The following is a 22,335-nucleotide window of genomic DNA, read 5'->3' as shown; positions in this document are numbered from 1 at the left end:
GTCTCCCGAATGGGATTCCGGCATTGCTGGCAGTCTTTATCTGGCATGCCGCAGCACCAGCCCCTTCAAACATTGATCTCATAAAAGGCTTGTTTATGGCAACATATTTTTGGAATTATACTCTTAGGTATAATTATGAATTCTGTGTTGAGTTTCTTTGTATGAACTTTAATAAAGCAAAAATAGTTTTGTGTTTGAATTCAATAAAGTTTCAAAGTTAGACCAAACTGTACAGATTTTGGGCTCTGTTTTCTCCACAGTGCTTTTTTCTTTTTTTTTTTTTTAAGATTTATTTATTTTTATTACAAGGTCAGATATACATAGAGGAGGAGAGACAGAGAGGAAGATCTTCCATTCGATGATTCACTCCCCCAAGTGACAGCGCAGCGGCTGATGCTACGCCGATCCGAATCCGGGAACCAGGAACCTCTTTCGGGTCTCCCACGCGGGTACAGGGTCCCAAGGCATTGGACCCTCCTCGACTGCTTTCCCAGACCACAAGCAGGGAGCTGGCTGGGAAGTGGAGCTGCTGGGATTAGAACCAGTACCCATATGGGATCCTGGGGTGTTCAAGGCGAGGACTTTAGCCGCTAGGCTACGCCACCGGCCCCTTCACAGTGTTTTTAAAGCTCTTTTTCTTTCTTGAATGACAGTGACAGGGAGATGGCCACCCTCTCACCCACCAAGTTGGAAGGGCGAGGTCTCCTGCTTGACCAGGCATGTTAGCAGAAGCTGAGCTGGCCTGGCGTCAGTGGTCTGCTCAGTCCACTGCACCTTATGCTCCTGAGCATGCCCCACAGCGCTTTGGTTTTATGTTACTCAAAACTGAATTCTAAATTCTGCTATATTAGGAGCTCCCTATTTACTCAGAGGAATTTTTGGCTAAGCATAATAGGTATATTTGCGTCATCTTCAGAAATCTTGGAATTTTAACTCATTCCATTCATTTTGCACATCAGGTAACTCAGACTTACTATGATCAAAATACAAATAGGTGTTTATGACCCATTTCATATTACCATGTTTTAAGTTTATCTAATTAATTCTAATATGGATTATTTTGAAAAATGGATAGCAGGCATTGTCATTTGAAGAGCATGGCTTTCAGGAGAAATTTTTTTTATACAAATGCCTTAAAAATAATTTTTTGGATTTGGATTTGTTTTTTCATAGATTGATATTTTGTTTGCAAGATTAGCCCTGCAGACCATTCCCGAAGATTTGGACCTACGAGATGATAGTCTACTTAAAAACTTAGACATAAGATGCATAAGAAGTCTTAATGGTATGTCAGAATCTACTTCCTTTTGCACACTTGGGTACTAAATCTTTTTTCAGATTGTTAAGTTTTAAGTTGCGACTTTTTACAGCCATATTGTTAACCTATAGTGAGTTAAATAAAATATGATGTAGCTAACAGAGTACAGAGTAATACCCAGTATGATTTAGTCCCCACATTTTATACTAGTGATTTTAAGTTGAGATGTCTAATTTTGCTGTTCATTCGTTTGCAGAGAGGTATTAAGTCAAGGGTTATATTTAAATAAATTTGTATTGGCCTTACTTGTTACTTGCTTTAGAACAATTCTTGAAAATGTAAGTGAATTGAATCCTCCTTATCAGATCTGGATAGAAAAATGTTAATAATGAGTTGCAGGTTTGAGCTAGGTGAATTTCTGTGTAGTTTCTTCTGGTTAAAGGCAGTGTTTGCAGTAGATGATAATGTGTTAGATTTGTTTTACCCCTTCTGTAAGTTATTCTTACTCATTCTACCAGAAAGTTTTTGTTTAGTTTGGTGGCAGTCTCAAAATCTAGAGTTATTGTGAAACTTTTGGTGATTAATGTTTTATTTTTCTATTCCTATTAATTAGGTTGCAGGGTAACCGATGAAATTTTACATCTAGTACCAAACATTGACAACTTCAGGTTAACACTGAGAGCTATCAAACTGTGGGCCAAACGTGAGTTCAGCATTTGTTGGCTAGCTTATTTAAGAACTTTAAACCTTTCTTCAACACTAACTTTATCTTTTTGCTTTTTCCTTGTCAACAGGCCACAACATCTATTCCAATATATTAGGTTTCCTCGGTGGTGTTTCCTGGGCTATGCTAGTAGCAAGAACTTGCCAGCTTTATCCAAATGCAATAGCATCAACTCTTGTACATAAATTTTTCTTGGTATTTTCTAAATGGTATGTGTTTAGATTATATTTAAATAAAATGATTGTAGACACTGAAGTTTAGTCTTATTTCTATGACATTTCTGCAGTTGCTTTGAGGTTCAAATTTTTAGTTCATAATATAGCCACTTAGATAGCCTTGGGAAGATCATGTTGTATAGAGAAGGATAGGCCTAAATTCCATTCATTTTCCCTAGCTGTTCCAATGTGGTAAGGCAGGTTCCATTTGTAATTCCTTGGCATAAGCCTACCCTCCATATAAAATGTACATTCTAGCTGTAATCTTTGTTTAAATGCATTTTTTAGAATATTGATTTATTAGATACTTTTGGATAGCACTTGTACACACTGCTGAACTCGCCGAATTTTTCTAAATTTATAGACCAGTAGCTTTTCAGTATTTTTCTCTTTGCCATTTGTTTATCTTTGATAAAATATTAAAGGTATATATTTTATACAAGGTTCAAATGGTTGGGGAGAAACAGAAGCCATTGGTGGTAAGCCTTTGGGATTAGTTATTACCTAGGCAATGTCCCTCACATTCCTAAAAGCTCCTTTATTTTAGGATGATTACATTTGTCAACTGTGACTTCTTTCTCCCTCCTTTTTTCTTTGTTTTAAGATTTATACATTTTTACTTGAAAGGCAAAATTACGGAGAGATGTCTTCTGTCCGTTCCTTCAGTCAGAGAGCTTCCATCTGCCTGTTCACTCCCTAAATGGCACAGCAGCCTTTCCTGGGCTGGCCCGAAGCTGTGACCTGGGGAACTCTTTTGGGTCCCCCTCATGGGAGCAGGGCCTGGGGACTTTGGCCATCCTCCTCTACTTTCCCAGGCTTTTAGCAAGGAGCTGGATGGGAAGTGGAGCAGCTGGGACGTGTGCTGGGACACCTACACTGCAGGCAGAGGCTTAGCTTGCTGTGCCGTGACATTCGCCCCTAATTGTGGTTTCTTTTAAGAAAGATTGCTGCTGCTTTCTGTTGGTTGCTTTAGCCCAAAAGATGATCGTTTTTGGTTTCCTTGATTTTAACTTAATAACTTAACCCTCTTCTGGCCTGTTTCTATTCTTGCTCCTCTTTCCTCTATAATAAGAATTTTAGTAGTTTCATAAAAATTAGTTATTAAATACATTAAGAATCATGTCACATTATTCAGTATACTGTTCTGGAATTTAAGATGGCAGCACATTTTCATCATTTATAATCAGATAGGTAAGAATTTACACATTAAGCAAATGCAAATGGTTTGCTTTTTTTTATCTTCTGTGAAGGACTGAAGTAGCTACTTTATAAAATGCATCTTCAATACAAGACTGTTCGTGCCATAGGGTTTTGCCACTTTGTTCATCTTGCAACATTTAAGTCATGATGTTGAGGAATCTCCCTGATTTAATTATTCATGCTGCTTTGTGTGTAATCAAAAGTAACTTTTTCTCAGTTGTCTTTGGATGTAGCCAGTATAAAAGCAGCATTTGTGTCTTTGAAAGGGATTTACCTTGCTCAGATTGAACGTGAACATACTGCATATTGTGGGGTGGAGCTTGATTTAAACTAGTGCTTTATCATTTCTGTGAGAGACAGATTTGTCTGACTTCGTTGTGAGGCGGCTACCAAATGGTTGAATTTAATTTCATAGAGAATAAGTATTTCAGGTAATATAATCTCAGCAGAACGGAATGAAAGGTTATATAGACCGGCAGGGAAAATGGAAGAAGGATCGCATTCACAAATGCTGTATGTTTAACAAAATACGTTTAGCTGATGATATCCAATAGTCTTATCGAGTGCTACAATCTTTTTAAACAGGGAATGGCCAAATCCAGTGCTATTGAAACAGCCTGAAGAATGCAATCTTAATTTGCCTGTATGGGACCCAAGGGTTAGTGTATTATTTTTTCCCCTACAAATTCACACTGTGCAATAAGAAACATCTGCATAAACTCCAGGGAGACGTCTCAGGGTTTTACCTGTGGTTGGACATGTCCGTATTACACTTGAATTTAGTAATTTCATCTAGAACTGTCTTCTTATGTTAGAAGCGTAATTATGTACCATGTAAAATCTCATTTATTTGTACAAAGATTTTAATACTAATTTAACTAGCAGTTTATATAGGAATTACCTTGTAAGTCAAAGTTGTTTGGGTGTTCGTTCTTTAAAAACAAAACAAAAAATAAAAAGATACTAAAAACCTGTTTTTTTTTTTTTAAATCTAAAATATTTTTGGTGGAAGTTTGGTTGTTGTAGGAAAGCTGTTGCTTAATGTTTACATGTGGCAGATGACTTCTAAGCAATATCACTTTAATTACCGTGTTGTTATTGTAAAAATTGGTTTAGGTATTTCAGAGATTATAAAAAATGTGGTTGAACTAAAAAGCTTCCATTCTGTTCATGGGGAAGTTGCAGCATTTATTGCTTACTCACTTTAAATGTTAGTAACTTGCATTTTGTTAATTGAGAAATTCAGGTTAGGGTAAGATTCTATTTTTAATTAAATTGCTACGTGATAAATCAAAAACTTTGTTTTACATTCTGTTGCACTACATTAAGCTATGTGATTTTTAGGTTTTCCAAGGCATTTTAGGAAGATATGAGTCTATGTTTTCCTATGTGGAAATAGACCACTTACACGAGTGGACTGATTGACATTAAAGTTCGTTGCTTGTATTGCCTCTTGAAGCAAACATCAGCATGGATACTGTAGTTTCACTGCCTCATAAGCTTAAGCTATAAGTGTGTTAGATGCTTAGTTCCAATCTTGCTGAAGGTTAGTTCTCTCCGGAACACGTTGCAGTATGAATTTCTCTGCAGTGTCACTGTGTATGCCTCCCTGTTTGTGTTGTTGAATAAACAAAGCTGTTAGTTGAGTCCCATCCAGACAGAACCATTTATGCTCAGCAGACACACTTTTTCTAGGAAGGTTGCAAAAATAGTCATGCCAAAATGATTGCAACAAACCACTGGTTTAGATCTCTGATTCTCTGAAGAATTCACATAAAAACAATGACTCCTTCTATGGTTTTCCTTTCTCAACTCCAGCTATGAATGAAATAAAAAATGTAATCGGTTCAGTTTAACAAGGGGTTAAAAAGTCCAAGTATCTGTTGCCTATGTACTTGAAGAAACTGATTGGCTGTTGTTGTATGTAGGTAAACCCCAGTGATAGGTACCATCTTATGCCTATAATTACACCAGCATACCCACAGCAGAACTCCACGTACAATGTGTCCGTTTCAACACGGATGGTCATGGTTGAGGAGTTTAAGCAAGGTAAGTGTCTATTGTTATGCTCTCCTTTATAGATGAACAACTTACCCTTGTCAGCCCAGTAGTCTGCTTTGCAATTTAAAGCATTCAGTGCAGTGGACTTTGGTGATCATTATGGGATTACAATAATATATTTGAGAACAGACCTGAAATTAGTGTCTTGTAGAAAAAATTACTTTTGGTTGGTAAGTGAACCAACAGTTAAAATCATGTCTTTAGCTGGGCCATTATGGGATAACTGGGTGCCATATAGCTTTGTTAAATTTTAAATGATAGCATATGTTTTGTCTTCATTTGGTGACGGTGAGGCAAATGAAATCATCTGTGTCTTGGGGAAAGGCTTTGAGCAGGATTGGGACCAAATATCCATTATTAGAATTTTTTTCGATGGCACTTTCTTGTTAATTTGAAACTATAGTTGTGACCCAATGGCCTTTAGGGGAAGTACGTGAGTAGAATTGATTAGTTTGGACTAGAAGCAATCAAGGAAATAGAATTGGCTGTATGGCTACCAGCTGTATGAATTTAGACGTTTAATATCTTTTCCTTTCGTCCTTGGAAGTCCTTCATGGGAATGTTAGTCCTTTAAGACAACCACTTCTTGATTTTAGCAGGGCATGAAAACATTTTCCCTAGTAAGGTAACTACAGAGCTTTGAAGAAAGTTATTCTGTGAACATGGTGTTTCAAAATAATGCTTCTTTTGAAATGGAGCTCTCAGTGTCCTCCAGCGTTTTTGAGAAGTATGTATGTTAAAATATGCTCTGAAGCCATTAACTACAATTTCTATTTGTTAAAATTGTGGTATTAGGATTATAGTGAACGTATGTGGCCTATGTGTAAGGTTGTTGAAATATGGAGTTTGCTCGACTGAAACATGCAAACTAATGTGTTTTTAATTTAGGTCTTGCTATCACAGATGAAATTTTGCTGAGTAAGGCAGAGTGGTCCAAACTTTTTGAAGCTCCCAACTTCTTTCAAAAGTACAAGTATGTATTTTAAGGCATGTTGGGCATTTTGCTCTCTTAAGTAATGGTTGAATGGTCTTATGTGTCCTCTCTTGCAGCTGATCGCAATTAGACTTACAGTTAAGCATCTGTGTAAGTTTCTTTCCTGACACGAAGGACACAGATTTTTTAGTAAGCTTCTTTGGTAATGTGTTTTGATTTCTGATCTAGCTGTTACTACATTTGTAGCAACATCTGTTGTGTAGGTATATGTCAATCATGACCAAAATAGGAAATCTGTATTCCTTGGCCAGTGGGTGAACCGTTACAATCTGTGGTTCATATTGTCTTTTTAAGAAACTGAGTATTTTCATCTGTTTCTAGAAACTTGATTATGATTAAGATTCTTCATAACAGGACTACTAAAATGTCCATCTATAACCAATTAAATGCTGTCAATAATTAACAAATTGATCTGCCATTCTTTCCTAATGTTGACATAGTTCCTTCAACTATTTCTACAGCTAGCTTTGATGGGGTTTAAGTGGTACATTTTTATGGATGGTTTTAATATAATTTAATATCTTAGTATAGGTTAAAAACCTCATTGTGTTGATTTCGATGAAAACTGTACATTACAATAAATTTATTTAAAAGCAAAGAAAGAAAAACATAGACTTGCACTTTTATTTGCCCTGGGGTGAAAATTTGCCAGAGTCCCTCTTAAAAATCTTTTTTATGCTTTGAAACATTTTCTGAGCATTTGATCCTGTGTTGGGTTGTGTTTTGTAATCATTGAAGAAGATTCTTTATGCTCTTTCTCCAATTAAAAACAAGCATGGTGACCTTCACGATGTCTCTGTGTTTTGTTTCCGGATTGCATGATGAAGCAGTAGTGGAGCCAGCTTTTAATTGTTACGGTCTAGGAATACTTTATTGTCAGTAAAAGCAGTGTGATGTTGAATTCCTTTGTTTCATGCTTTTCCAACAAGTTGTGCTTTCCATTTAACAGATTATTTTCTTTTTGGTTTTTATTTTAACTAGTGTAAAGGAAGTATTCTTGAACGTTGAGTAATAGTCATACATTGATACCTTAGAATGGCAATAGAAATCAGTGTTATGTGTAAAGAGAAGCTGTAACAGGAAAGTATCAGCAGCTCTGATTCCTAAGAATCAAAGATGATTTATTTTCTCACTTTCTTGTGGGTAGGAATGCGAGTTGGATATAGTGCATGACATTCCTTGCCTTAGGGAACATTGTTGAAACTCAACAAACCATTTTATTTGAATAATTTGCATTATTAGAACTTTTTTTTTTTAAAAGATTTACTTATTTTTATTGGAAAGGCAGATATACAGGGAGAAGGAAAGGCAGAGAGAAAGAACTTCCATCCACTGGTTCACTTCCCAAGCGGCCACAGTGGCTGGAGCTGAGCTGATCCAAAGCCTGGAGCCACAAGCTTCTTCCTGACTTCCACACTGGTGCAAGGTCCCAAGGGCTATCTTCTATTGCTTTCCCAGGCCATAAGCATGAAGCTGGATGGGACGTGGAGCAGCCGGGATTAGAACTGGTGCCCATTATAGGACCCTGGCATGTGCAAGGCGAGAACTTTAGCCACTAGGCTACCGTGCTCAGCCCGCATTGTTAGAACTTTTGATGCTGTTTTTAAAGCTTTAGTCTTTAAGAAATTTTAACTATTCCTCAGTCTTTTCTGGGGGAAGATTATTTGTTTGTTTGAAAGGCAAAGTGACATATTGAGAGAACTCTCCTACTGCTGGTTCATTCTCAGCCACAATAATTGCAACTGGGCCAGACTATGTAGGTGTTTGGGGCTCAAGTGCTTGGGCTGTTCCTGCTTCCTTCCTGCATTGACAGGAAGCTGGATTGGAAGCAAAGCTGCTAGAACTCAACCTACACTCCCACAGCCCTCAGATAGGGTATGCCAAAGTCTCTTGTGGCAGCTTAACCCTATGTGCCACAGTTCTGGCCCCAAGGGGTACAACTAAGGAATTAGTATATTCCATGGAATTATGAAGAACAGTTTTAAATGTAGGGAAGGTAGCAGCAGCTAAATGCATCAGGAAAATTTAAATTTTAGACTGCTACCCTCAAAAAGTTAAGATTGTGTAATGTGGCAGCTTAATTTTGTTTTTACCAAGCTTACTTTTTAAACTCTGAAGAGTTGCCACTGAGTACTGTGATGCATGTCATTAGACTTTTGTAGTTAGGAATTTCATTAGTTGTACACCTGAATTGAGGTCCTCAGTAGTCCCTGCATTGCAAATTCACTCTTCCTCTGAGTGGATCCTCAGAGTGTGACTGTCAGGTACATAAAGAGTTTTAAATTGTGTTGAAAATGCTTGCATTTCTTGGAAGGGCAGTAACAGTTTTTTTGTTGTTGTTCTAAGAAGCAGACTTACTTTTTCAAGAAAGACACGATAAAGAAGATAATGCTAGTTTCTGAATGTATTGTTTTAAAAATTTGATGAAATACTTCTGCATTTCTCTTGCGGTAACTTAGCATTTCAAGTTAGTAGTAATGAATCATTGACACTAGGAAAGGTGAATTTTTAGGCATTAGATTTCACAATAAGGAAAAACATATTAGGAAAACCAAAATGTTTTCCACGGTGTAAAATTATAAGTTATTTCAAATACGTACGAAATAAATGAGCTATTAATTTTTCGACTAGTAAGCTTTGTCCAAAATTTCTTCAGGATACAATTAAGTTCATTTTTAAGAGAGAAATAAATTTTATGCATGTGTATAAGCTGTGATCGACACAGGTAAGCTAATGCGAGATGAAATGATTTGGAAACTTAAGTAAAGCAGGAGTGGTCTCTGCCGAGGTTGCCTGGCTGTTACCAACACCATTTTTGGACCTTTTTGTGACCTAGTGTTCCCTACCTGTTAGCAATTGTTGAATGGCAGCAAATTTTCTTTATAATTTGATGCAAATTATAGTAATTTAGGGTACATTGTTTTGTAATTTTGTTACTGGAAATATTTGGTAACCTTGAAATTTGGAGGAAGGTAATACAATTGCCTTGAAGCCTCAGTGCCACCAACATTGAGCGTCTGCGTGGTAATTGACACGTGACAGTTGTGAGATTGGGCAGTCACTGTTTTGTTTATTTCTTTGATATGTGGAAAGGCTCTGACCACTAGAGCCTTTCAAGTCTTGCCCGTGGGTGCAGAGGCCAAAGCTGGGCAGTCTGCTGCTTTCCCAGGCATCGTAGAGCGTCCTGGACTCCTGTGATGCCCGTGCCACAGGCTGCAGCTCTATCTCTACACTGCAGAATTGGCTGCAGGAATCACAGTTTGTGTTACAGCAGCATAATACTGTGCAAATTATTTCTAATTTTGTGTTCTCAAAACCGTAGAGTACAAGTTTTGTTTTTTAAAACTTGGAAATGTGATTTTTTAAAAAATGAAGTTGTAATTTTTATCTTTTGCTGAATCTTTAAACATTTTATTTATTTGAAAGCTACAATGGCAGAAAAAAAGAGAGACAGAGAAAGCTGTCACTTTGGCTTCTCAAATGGCCTGGATGGGCCTTCCTCTGCTTTCTCAGGTGAATGTGTAGGGATGGCCGTGACTGGGACCTGGTTTTGAGGAGCCACCAGTGTCCCTAGCAGCAGTTTACTCCTCTGTGCTGTAACACTGGTTCCAGGGCATGGGGTTGTAAATTTTATATTCCAACTCACATTTGCTTAATTGTAGTTTAAGCGTAAAGGGCATTTACCTTACCCGAAATACCTATAAATATGTGAATGGAAGCATTTGTTCAGACACAGAGTATGGAGAAGATACCTAGTGCTCCATCACCCTCACCCCCTGACTCTCTTTGGATTTCAGTCAGAACTGCTTAGATTTCTAGACATTAAACTTGCCTGCAGAATTATGGTAAAATGGATTGATTCTGTCTCTGAAGAATAGAAGATATTGTGCATCGTGTGAGCTTTTTTGAAGGTCAAGGTAGCCATTAAAAATGCTTGTTTTAATAGTAGTAGAGGCAATTTAGAACTCGGGGGGAGATGTCCCCTTGCTCGCTGAATCCAGGTGTTTCTGAGTTTTTATGTGCATTCTTGATTTCATACTTTGTCTGCTTTTAAAGGTTGCTGTCCTTTTCACAACTTAGAAGCCAGTGTGGCATACCCTTGTGAATGCCGCAGCACCATGCAAACCAGGGTTTGAACTTGTTGGGTTTTGATTGAGGACCCTGAGTACGGCCTTGCAGATAGATGCACGAGCTTCTGGTGCTCTCGTGTGACTGTTGGCATCGTTTGTGCTGTGCATTGCCTTGTTCTGAATAGTACGCTCAGCTGGAGCGGGAGGATCAGAGTGGACTTGGATGGAGAAGCACTATTTCTATACCTGTGTGTGTTTTCACACGAATAGAAATTCCTCATTTTTATTGATGACTGTTAGCTTAATTCAGCATTGACATGACAGTAAAGCAAGTATTTTATCCATTTTACAGATGTGTACAAGTTTTAGAACTGTCGGTTTCTTTTTCTTTTTTAGAACTGCCGGTTTGTAAGCTGTTGGAACTGTTTTTCAGATAATCTGTAAATGTAATTGATAGAGCTTTCCTAAGTGGAATATGGAACCACTTTAAAAACTTCATAGAGTGTTGAGTTGGAAGAAGTGTTTCTCATGAACATTTCCATGTTCCATTTGGTTTTTAAAATGCTTATTTTGGGCAAACCTTTAGCAGCCTTTCTTCAGATGTCCTCTTCATTTTATTCATTGTGTTTTTTACCCTCTAAAACTGTGGTTACTAGTATTTTTCTCTAGCTGTAGCTTAGACTTCTGCTTTGGCTAGCAACCTAATTTGTGGTACGCGAGGAAACACTGCTCTGACTTGGAAGTGAGCAGCGATCACACATTTTGGATCACACTGTCGCTTGCCCGAAGCACAGCCATGCCAGAGAATGGTCTCTGTTTGCTTTTTAGGCAGTTGTTTGTTTGAAATTTTGACTCCCAGCATTATGAAATGTAAAATATATAGAAAAATTCATTACAGTACTTATGTTTTGATTGTGAATAGGTTGTTTGAAAAGGACTTAAAAAAAAAGACTTAAAATTTGGCTGTGTTATTTTGAGGGAGGTAAACCCTTCATTCCAGTGCAACTGAATTCTGAACAGAAATCCGATCTCTGTGTTGTCATGCTAGCCGCATCTTGTTCAAAATTCACACTCTTGTTTGGGAAAAGAGCTTAATTTCAGTGTTCAATATATTTTTCACTACAGTTTCATTTTAATTAAAAAGCATGATACATCTGATATTTTTGAGATTGCTGTGTATCTGAAGTGATGTTTGCGGGCAAAGCCCTGTTTTGTTGCTATTAAAACATTTTTGTTTTAGTAGGTTGTATTTTAGTAAACAGCTCTTTAATATTATGTAGAGTACTCCATCTGAATCATTGAACAGAGAAGATCAGTTACTGTTCAGCCTTCCTAGTCTTCTGTTAACGGTTATTCATGAACTCGCTTTCAGAGGAGTTAGTCACTGCTGCTCAGGACAGGTGGAGCCTAGTGTATCTGATACGTGTCTGTGGCAGTCCTCCTTGCACAGTTGATGTTGATCTGTCAGTGTCAAGAAGCTTACTGCATTATGGTTTAATATCCAGCACAAAGCGTGTAGAAAAAATAAATAGCCTGTTGTCTTTATCTTCAAAGGCATTATATTGTACTCCTAGCAAGTGCACCAACAGAAAAACAGCGCCTAGAATGGTGAGTATTGAGACTTGACGGAGAAAGTACACTTCAAAATGAGTAGGTTAATCACAGAACACAGTGGATGTGTGGAGGCCCTGAATGCTTGTAAAAAAAAAAATCTGATTTTATGGTTCACTTCCCAAATGGCTGCAGTAGCTGTGACTGGGTCCCGCTAAAGCCAGGAGCCTAGAAAGCCGTCCATGGAGGTGACCCAAGCGCGTTGGCCACCTGCTGCTTTCCCAGGCACATTTGCTGGACACAGGTGGGAAGTGAAACAGCACCAAGACAAGAGCCAGAGCTCAAGCTGCTTGTTGGTGTTTCAGGTGTTAGCTTACCTGGCTCTGCCACAACCCCAGCACCCGTATATTACACACAAATAATAAAAGGCATTTGAGGATCTTTATTTTTAGTTTGCTGATTTATCTTTAAATATTTGTTGCATTGGCTTCAGTGAAGTATGCTATTGTTTGCCTTCACCATTCGGTACTTTGAATAGGTCAAAAGGCCTTTAAATTTAGTTGAATTGCCTTGATATTTATGTTTTGTTATGATTTTCACTTTACATGAAATTGATTTTGTGTATTTGATTTAACCAAACCTTCCATTAATACTAAGTGAAATTTGTTCAGGGTGGGCTTGGTGGAATCAAAAATCCGAATCCTAGTTGGAAGCTTAGAGAAGAATGAATTCATCACCCTAGCCCATGTGAACCCCCAGTCATTTCCAGCACCCAAAGAAAATCCTGACAAGTAAGTATTCTAATCTTACCTAACTTCCTCCTCCCTTTTCTCAGAAGCATTTATATGCAGCTTTTGCTAGTATAATTGCTCTGTGGATGATGTGTCTCAAAACCAATTTGGAATTTTTAATTTGTTTTTCCCTGATCAGAAACACTATAGAGAATGCCTTTCCCCCCAAAATCATCACTGAAATAAGTTTCAAAATCATGTTTCTAATACTGATTGTCAATTGTATGTGGAGGTATTTAGCATTTCTTCTTGACCTCCGTTTCTCCTGCTTGTGTAGTGCTCGCTAGAACAGCTGGCTGTGGCAGATCTGAGCCCTTGCATCTTTTCTTTTTGTTTGTTTTTTACAAAAGGGACTATATTTTGATTTAACCTTGGGGACTCCTGATTTATGTTGGATTCTGGACTATGACAAAAACAATCAATAAATAAAAAGCAAGCCTACTCTGTCCTTTTAAGGATCTGTTCAGTAGTTTGCTGCTGCTTTTGTTGCTTAGTAAGAGACTCCTTTATTTAGAGGGTTAGGAGAGGAGTGTTACTTTGTTTTTAAGATGTATTTTTATTGGAAAGGGAGGTATATAGAGAGTCTTCCATCTGCTGGTTCATTGCTCAAATGGCTACAGCTGCTGAAGCTGAGCTGCTCTGAAGCCATGAGCCTCTTTCAGGTTTCCCATGTGGATATAGGATCCCAGGACTTTGTCGTCCTCCACTGCTTTCCAAGGCTACAGTCAGGGAGCTGGATAGGAAGCGGAGAAACTTTGCCAAGAACCAACATTCATATGTGATGCTGGTGCTTGCAATATTAGCCATATAAGCCATCATGTTGGCCCATGTTACTACTTTTTATTTATTTGAAAGAGTTAGAGCAAAAGAGAGAGATCTTCCATCTGCTGGCTGATTTCCCAAATGGCTACAGTGGCCAGGACTGGTCCAGGCTGAAGCCAGGAGCCAGGAACATCATCTTGGTCTCCCATATGCATGGTAGGGACCAGATAACTTCCAGCACTCATGGATTGGAAGTGGACTAGGTGAGCCATGAACCTTCATGTGGTCACTGGGATGCCCGTGTCACATGGGGAGACCTCACACTGCTGCTACTACTATTAGTAAGCTTTTAAGACAATAGAAGCAAATTAAAGACAAATTTAAAGCTAACAAGTGGAAGTATCAATAAATTTTTTTCTCTTGGAAAAATCATAAAAAAGTTGTTAACTTTTCACAATTTTTTGGTTATTGCTGTTTTAATTATTAAGTCTGATTGGAGGCCAGTACAGAGCCATAGATCTTGCACCTGCTGGTACTGCATTCTGTGTGGGCCCTGGTTTATGTCCAGGTCTTCCACTTGGCCTCCAGCTCTCTGCTTATAACCTAGAAAGCAGTGTAGGATGATGACTCAAGCTCTCTGGCCTTTACACCCTGTGGGAAACCCAGAAGCTCCTGGTTCCCGCTTTAGGATCATCTCGCCTCTGGAAGTTATGGCCATGTAGGGAGTGAACCAACACATAGATCCGTTTTTTGCTATTGCTGGAAAGCCGGGAGCTTCTTCTGGGTCTCCCACGTGGGTGCAGGGGCTCAAGGGTATGGGCCATCCTCTGCTTCTTTGCCACGAGCAAATCAGGGAGCAGGTTGAGACGTGGAGCAGTGGAGACTGGGACTGGCTGCCGGCAGCGTGGGCTGCTGTGACACAGCGCCAGATCTTTGAGCTTTGCTGATACTTGTTGCCACAGTTTACTGAAACTTCTATTTGTTCATTCATGTTTGTTTTGCAGAGTATTGCACAAAACTTAGGTTGCCATCCACATTGATAGCTATGTTTTCATGAAAGTGTGATAAATTACGATATTATTGTTCTTTTCAGGGAAGAATTCCGCACGATGTGGGTGATTGGGTTAGTGTTTAAAAAAACAGAGAACTCTGAAAATCTCAGTGTTGATCTCACCTATGACATTCAGTCTTTCACGGATACAGGTATGTGTGTGTGCGTGATTAAAACACCCAGGAGCTTGTGTATTGGAGTTTGCCCTCATGTGCACAGTAGTTAATGATATCTGCAATAGTTACTGATATTACTTGGGGCTATTAAACAGTCATCATCAAAGTTTTATTTATTTTTTTAATTTTAAAAGTTGATTTGAGAAGAAATGCTTCTATTCACTGGTTTACCCCCTAAGTGCCTGAAATGGCCAGAATGTTGGAAATAGAAGTTGGGAATACCTGGTTGGGTGACAGGAAGCCAGCTGCTTGCGTCATCCCCTGCCTTGTGGGCTGCCCTTGGCGGTGGCTGACGGGAGTGTCTTCACCACCATCAAAATAATCCGGAATAACTGTGTGGGTAACCAATATCAGTGCTGATGTACAAGTGACTGTTCTCCGATGTGGAGGACTTTCAGGTTGACCGTACCATGAGGTAAAGTAGTGTGCTGCAGCTGGTGGGTGCTGCTGAGAGGGTAGGAGGCTTTAGGAAAGGCAATGCTGCAGCTGGTGGGCGCTGCTGACAGGACAGAAGGCTTTTGTACAGATGCACTTGGCCTTTCAGGGAATGGACTGTGCACGTGGACAGCTGACTTTATTCCAACTCAGACGCTGTTTCTGATCTCTTTCAAACATCTCTGCCTTCTATTTTAAAGCATTTCAGTAAGAGACTGTTTCACTTGTCCACTATGAAGAGTTGTCCCTGAGAACATTGAGATATAACAATAAATTAGAAAAATTTTTCTTCCAAAGGTTAGGATTATGTTGAGAAAAGTAGGGAGAGAGAGAGATCTTTCATTTGCTAGTTCACTCGCCAAGTAGTCACAGTGGCTGGAGCCAGGCCAGTCTGAAGCCAGGAGCTGTGAGCCTTTTCTGCGTCTGTTGGATATGGGTGCAGGGGCTCAAGGATTAGCCCCTTCATTGCTTTTCCCAGGCCATTTATAAGGAGCTGGATTGGATGTAGAGCAGCTGGGACTTGAACTGGCGCCTAAATGGGGTGCTGGCACTACAAGTGGAAGCTTAACTTGCCGTTACACAGTACTACTGCCATCCAGCATTAAATTACTTTTATGTGCTTAGAGAAAATATTGAAGACTGTTTGTTAAACAGTATTTGTATGTTTTAATTGTAATATAAAGGAGAATGAAAAGAATATAGTGTAGTGCCTTTCTCTTATCCACAGTCTTCCATTGGTTTCAGTAACTTTATTCTGGAAATATTACAAGTTTGGGAAAGGGAATTCACAACTTTTAAGAGTTTTTAACTTGTGTGCATCAAGCGCCGAGTAGTGGGGCAGAATCTGTTCTATCCTGCCGAGGACATGAGTTACTGCTTTGTCCACTGGTCCATGCTGTATCTGCTAGTTGCTCAGTAGCCACCTCCGGTTAGGGCTGTGTGAGCGCTGTGTTCAGGTAACCCTACAGCGGACTCACTGCTTGCATCGTCCACCTCAGTGCGTCTGCTCATCACCAGAAGGCTGAGTGGAGTGAGACCATAGTCAGGACATTGTGGTACATTTTAACTTGCATTGTTGGTTGCCAGTCTTAGGCACTTAATGTGTAGATTGAATCCAATATGCATAGAGACAAGCAGCGTGTGTAGGGCTTGGTGCTCTGGTTTCCAGGACTCTTGGTATTCCCTATGGATGAGATGGAGGCTGCTGTGTGTGTTTCTATCTGTGTCCACTCAGATAAATGTGGACGCTAGAAGAGACACACTTGAGTAGTTAAATTATTACACTATGTCAAAACCCTGAGCACTGTTCACATCTGTGAATTCACACTGGAGTGTTTTCTGTAGTGCTCTGATGACCATCTCCAGCACTGGCATCATTGAGGAGAGGATCGAGGGGAACAGAGGACACTCTAGTTTAGGTATTCCTGGTAGCGCTTTTGGAACCTTCAGGTCTGAATACTTTGTTTTTATGTGAAGTTGAGTTGTTTTTGGTTCAGACTGCTAAGTAGGTTTTTGCTCCTGAGGAATGTAGATAGGGAATGTACACATTGTGAAGCTGCAGCAGGTCAGGATTCCTGAGCAGTCGCAACCCTTAGTCATTGGGGTATCAGAGACAGCTGTGCAGATTTTCTTTTTAGGTTGATTTTGCTTTTATTTGAAAGGTAGAGTTACAGAGAGAAGAGAGTTTTTTTGTTTTGTTTTGTTTTGTTTTAATCTACTGGTTCAGTCCCCAAAGACCACAATGTCCGGAGCTGAGCCAGTCCCAAGCCAGGAGCCAGGAGCTGCTTCTGGGTTTCCCACATGGGTGCAGGGGCCCACAGACTTGCCAATCTGTGCTGCCTTCCCTGGTCATGGAGTTGTGTTCTTTTGAAACATTGTAATGGGATACATTGTGAGATCTTAAAATGAAATAGATATAGCATGTTCATGACACAAAATTTTACCCATAATCCCTTTGAATTGCTTTTCAGGTTGGTCAGGATAGAAATCTTGGTGTCATTTTTTTTTCTCATTTCTTCCCTGCTTACTGTTAGTTCATGATGAAATCTTGTTTGCTTATTTCTGAATACCTTGAGATTTCTCCCATTACCGCTGTTGGCTTTCAGCCTAGCTCAGGTCATTGCTATTGTTCTGTTAGATAACCACCCCTCCCTCAGCCCTTCTCCTTATCTATACAACAAGGACAGATATATGTATTCATATGCAGTGTTAAGAGCATTGATACTTCTCACCATCCACCCCTTTTCCTGCTTCCTTTCTTATTTCTCTTTTAATTTTTTTGAGGACATACTTTCACTTTGTGAACCATGTTTAATCCCCTGTAAAAGAGTCGGCAGTCAGTGGTTTGCTCGTAGGATTGTAGGTGAAGGCTACCCACAGGAAACAGGTGATGATTTAAGCCAGATCATCCCACAGTTTAACATGAAATGACCACACACCTGGGAATCCAAGTGCAAGTGCCTGCTGTGGTGTGCAGCTGTCTGCTGACCTGGTCGCCTCCTTGTTGTCAGCCTGGCAGATCGCCTGCTCCCTGCAGATGTGTGAGGGCCTGAAGGACAGTAAGATACTCAGCAGGGACTGGGGCAGCTTGTACTTGGTAGCTGAAACATTTCCGCAGGAAGCCATTGTTATTCATTCACAAGCAGTGAAAGATAAAGACCAAAGATCCACTAGCACTCCGGATCAGCCTTGGTAGCTTTTGGGGTTTCAGCAGATAAAGTAGATTGACTTTGTGGTTCCCTGTCATCCTTTGTTGTTCCTTAAATTCCCAGGTGTGCTCTTCCAGGCAGGGCCTTTTGTTCTTGACACTTGCTGTCTCTGGAATGGCATTCTGTGGGGCGTCAGTTCTCCTTCCAGGTTGAGCTCCCTGTCCTGTTACCTACTTGGCTTCCCTGTGCTTCTGTCACCATTGGATGATGAATTGACTTATGTTGTGATGGTTCTGCTCTCCCTCGTAAAGTGCAGGCCCTGTGAGGCTGTTCTGACCCCGTCTGTTCACTGCTGCATCTTCAGTGTGTTAACAGCATGGGTGCATGGTAAATGTTTGTTGTATCTCTGAGTTTTCCCAACTCAGGACCTTTGGATCTAAGTAACTGGGATTTGTTGTGGTATTTTTGTTCCTGTGACATTCATTATTTGAGCTATTTTAATAATAGGTAAGATATTGTTAATTTTATTAATAGGTAACATGTCTTTAATTTTAGTTTTCAGATTTTTGTAAAAGTTTCTTTAGGTGTAGTTTTGTAAGTTGACTTTATCTTCCTGCATGTGACACGTGGATAAAAATTTAAATTTACTGAGTAACTTTAAAGGGCCCAGGTTTAAGAAACCCCATTATAATTGTGTTATTTTGTCAACTCATTTTACTACCTTTAGAGCTATTTAAGGAGTTACTACAGTCAAGGAATCACTACGCCTTGTGCTTTTCTGCATCAGGTATACATTCTGCTGAAGGTACTTTACTGTAGGCGATGAGTTACGGCAGGTGAGGTGTAGGTGTGTGGTGTTGATGGCCATGAAGAATCTCCATAATACAATAGTTTCTCCTTAGTGAGTTTAACTGCCTGTATTAAAATGTCTGTGTTTCTTGTAACAATTTCTAATTGTGTAGTTTATAGGCAAGCAATAAACAGCAAGATGTTTGAGGTGGACATGAAAATTGCGGCAATGCATGTAAAAAGAAGGCAACTCCATCAACTACTACCTAATCATGTGCTTCAGAAAAAGAAAAAGGTAAATTTAGAAAGTACTTAAAAAAGCATTCCTAACAATGTTTGGAGCACTTTTATTTTTAAGGAATAGAACCAACATTATGCTTTATATGTGTAAGAAGTTAGGCTTAAAAAATGTTTCTAGGGCCGTGCGATAGCCTATTGGCTAAAATCCTTGCGTTGTGCATGCTGGGATCCCATATGAGTGCCAGTTCATGTTCCTGCTGCTCTGCTTTCCATCTAGCCCCTGCTTGTGACCTGGGAAAGCAGTCAAGGACGGCCCAAAGCCTTGGGACCCTGCAGCTGTGTGGGAGACCTGGAACAAGCTCCTGGTTCCTGGCTTCAGATTGGCCCAGCTCCAGCCATTGTGGCCATTTTGGAAGTGAATCAGCAGACGGGAGATCTTCCTCTCTGGCTCTCTTCCTCTTTGTAAATCTGCCTTTCCAATAAAAATTATTCAAAAATTCATCTTTGCATTTTTAAAAATTTTAATTTTACTTGAAAGGCAGAGTTGCATGAGGAGGAGACAGGAGGTCTGCCGCCTGCTTCTTCACCTCCCAGATGGCCCAATGAGCAGAGGTGTGGCAGTCTGAAGTCAGGAGCTGAGATCTACCTCCAGGTCTCTCTTGTAGGTGCAGGACCTAAGGACTTGAGTCTTGCAAGCTCTGCTGCTGTCTTAGGCCATTAGCAGGGAGCTGGGGCAGAACCAGAGCAGCAGGGACTAGCACTGCTACCCATGTGGAGTGCTGGATACCACTCTGCTGACCCCTCTGCTTTTTTTTTTTTTTTATAAAGATTTATTTATTTATTAGAAAGTCAGATATATAGAGAGGAGAGACAGAGAGGAAGATCTTCTGTCTGATGATTCACTCCCCAAGTGAGCGCAGTGGCCGCTGCTGTGCCAATCTGAAGCCAGGATCCAGGAACTTCTTCCGGGTCTCCCACGTGGGTGCAGAGCCCCAAGGCTGGGCTGTCCTCGACTGCTTTTCCAGGCCAGAAGCAGGGAGCTGGCTGGGAAGTGGAGGTGCCGGGATTAGAACCAGTGCCCATATGGGATCCTGGGGCGTTCAAGGCGAGGATTTTAGCTGCTAGGCCTGCCGCCGGGCCCACCCCTCTGCTTTTGTACTGCTAAATATACCACGTTAAAATCTTCAGTTGTACTTACAGCACTAGAAATTTTGTGTATGAGCATCTCATTGACATAATGATAAGTATCATTGAGTTAATACTTGGTAAAGTTTTTTCAAATGACTTTTTGTGTTCGTTTAGGACAGAAATCTGTAAACACCAAAAAAAAATCATTTCTGATCTCACTAGAGTCAGTTACTGTCTAGTTGATTGTTGATTTCTTGTATATTTGTATGCATATTTGTGTCCTGATTAAAGATTTATAGCCCTGATTGAAGATCCATGTAATTTCACAGTACATTTTAATTAATAATGTGTCAACAATCTGTACACATTTGGTGTATCAATCTCTTTTTCTCCCCTCTCAACGCCCCCACATGAGAACTATAGCTAAGTTGAAGACTTCTAGAAGTTCTGGAATTGTGTTACTCCAAAATTCTTGCTTTTTATTATCAGCATGACACTTCTGATTTCATAAACTTAACGATTTGCACTTCTTAGTCAATCATGTTACATAAAAAGTTTTCATCTTTCAAAGATCTGGGTGACGTAAGCATATGCACATTTGTAACACAATGCTTCATTGGTTGTAGCATTCAACAGAAGGTGTCAAATTGACAGCTCTCAATGACAGCAGCCTCGACCTGTCTGTGGACAGCGATAACAGCATGTCCGTGCCTTCCCCCACGAGTGCTCTGAAGACTAGTCCGTTGAACAGTTCTGGCAGCTCTCAGGGGTAAGGAAAAAGGAGAGGGAGGCAGCAGGACTATGTGGTTAGCAAGAGTTATCCATCTAGAATGTTCTTTTTATTCCATCTAATTTTTTTTTTAAATAAGCAGGTTCTGGTTTTGGGATGTTAGTTTTAAGTTTTATTCAAAGGTGTGTATTTGGAGTTCACTTTGGGACTGATATGTCTTCATTTAAAAACAAAGGATATTTAATCACTGTAGTCACCCAAATGTAGAAACCTGTTGCTACAGAAAATGACTTGGTGTGTCAGTGAGGACAGACCCACTCTGCTGTCCTAGAACTTACACTTGAGCAGTGTTATCCCGGATAGCATTGGTGAGTTTCCAAAGAACGGAGGGGTCTGGGCATTTTGGCCAAGGAATCCCTGTTTTTTAAGAATTCCGTGTACTGTTGAAAACATTTAAAGCAGTTAAAATTCTGTTATGACAGAAATACCTGTCTGTGGCAGCAGAAATTAGAAAGCAGGAGCGGATCATTTGTATTTGATTTCTGTACTTGGTTATAGTGTGTTCTGTACTGTCAAAGGAAGCTGTGTACAGGAGAATTTTGTCACAGTGGTTATAATTTGCACTGTGGTAGTTATACTGATCTCTCTGTAAAGAAATTGACATTTAAAAACTTGAGCACTTTTATGAACACATGATATATCTAACTTCTTCAGTTTTAACATTTGGGTGCTCATTCTCTAGCCAGTGGCAAAGATAAGCCTGAAGATTGGATGAGTTAGGATTTTTTCTTTTTGGAGCTCCCATGCATGGTGTGTTTTTAAGTTAATCATGTGTAATCTGAACTTTAGGCTAAAGCTGTATTCTGTGTTTTGGAAGTTACTATTATTTTGTTTTGTTTTATTATTATTTTGTTAATTTGAAAGGCAAAGTTACAGAGACTGGGAGAGACAAAGATTGATAAACTGGTTCATTCCCCAGATGGCCACAGTGACTGAGACTGTGCCAGGCCAAAACCAGGAGCCCAGAGTTTTTTTTACCAGGTCTTCCCTGATGGATTCAGGGGCCATGAACTTGGGTTTTTCTGCTGCTTTCCCAGACATGTTAGCTGGGAGCTGGATTGGAAGTTCATGACCCAGCTGCTCTGCTCTGCTCGTGAGTTGTAAACCATTGCCCAAATGGGGTGCTGTCATTGGCTGTTGTTTAACCTACTGCGCCTGAACAATGGCACCTTAAGATACTTCTTAAATATTGAACTTTTGTTTTGTGTTTCTTGGTTTGCTTGTTTTTGAAGAAATTTTAAATAGTTTTCCTTTTGTTTACTTTGAGTTGGTACATGAGTTTATAAAATGTATATACAACACTACAAGTAATATTAACTTGTATAGGTGGAAACTTTGAATTGTTATGTATATCCTTGTGTATTTGATCAATTCTGTTGATGTTGGGCACTCTACTAGGTGTTTCAGGTTTTCTCTCACATCTGACTTTGTCCAGCCCTCCATTTCATCGTA

At 39.7% G+C, this 22,335-nt stretch overlaps 1 protein-coding gene across 10 annotated transcripts in view; it reads left to right on the top strand.

Moving 5' to 3' along the window:
* PAPOLA (poly(A) polymerase alpha) overlaps positions 1–22,335 on the top strand; it is a 52,509-nt gene that overhangs the window by 18,387 nt on the left and 11,787 nt on the right. For all 10 annotated transcript variants that reach the window (XM_040975090.1, XM_040975096.1, XM_040975094.1 and 7 more), the window contains 11 exons: positions 1,174–1,285; positions 1,872–1,961; positions 2,053–2,191; positions 3,983–4,055; positions 5,326–5,446; positions 6,347–6,431; positions 12,077–12,130; positions 12,745–12,864; positions 14,720–14,829; positions 18,899–19,020; positions 20,720–20,862. In XM_040975090.1, coding sequence (XP_040831024.1) covers positions 1,174–1,285; positions 1,872–1,961; positions 2,053–2,191; positions 3,983–4,055; positions 5,326–5,446; positions 6,347–6,431; positions 12,077–12,130; positions 12,745–12,864; positions 14,720–14,829; positions 18,899–19,020; positions 20,720–20,862 — 1,169 coding nt within the window. The remainder of the gene's footprint in view (positions 1–1,173; positions 1,286–1,871; positions 1,962–2,052; positions 2,192–3,982; positions 4,056–5,325; positions 5,447–6,346; positions 6,432–12,076; positions 12,131–12,744; positions 12,865–14,719; positions 14,830–18,898; positions 19,021–20,719; positions 20,863–22,335) is intronic.

Source organism: Ochotona curzoniae, unplaced genomic scaffold, assembly GCF_017591425.1.
Source record: "Ochotona curzoniae isolate NIBS_2020 unplaced genomic scaffold, NIBS_Ocur_1.0 contig_2688, whole genome shotgun sequence".
Lineage (NCBI taxonomy): Eukaryota > Metazoa > Chordata > Mammalia > Lagomorpha > Ochotonidae > Ochotona > Ochotona curzoniae.
This window is presented reverse-complemented; position numbering and strand designations above follow the sequence as displayed.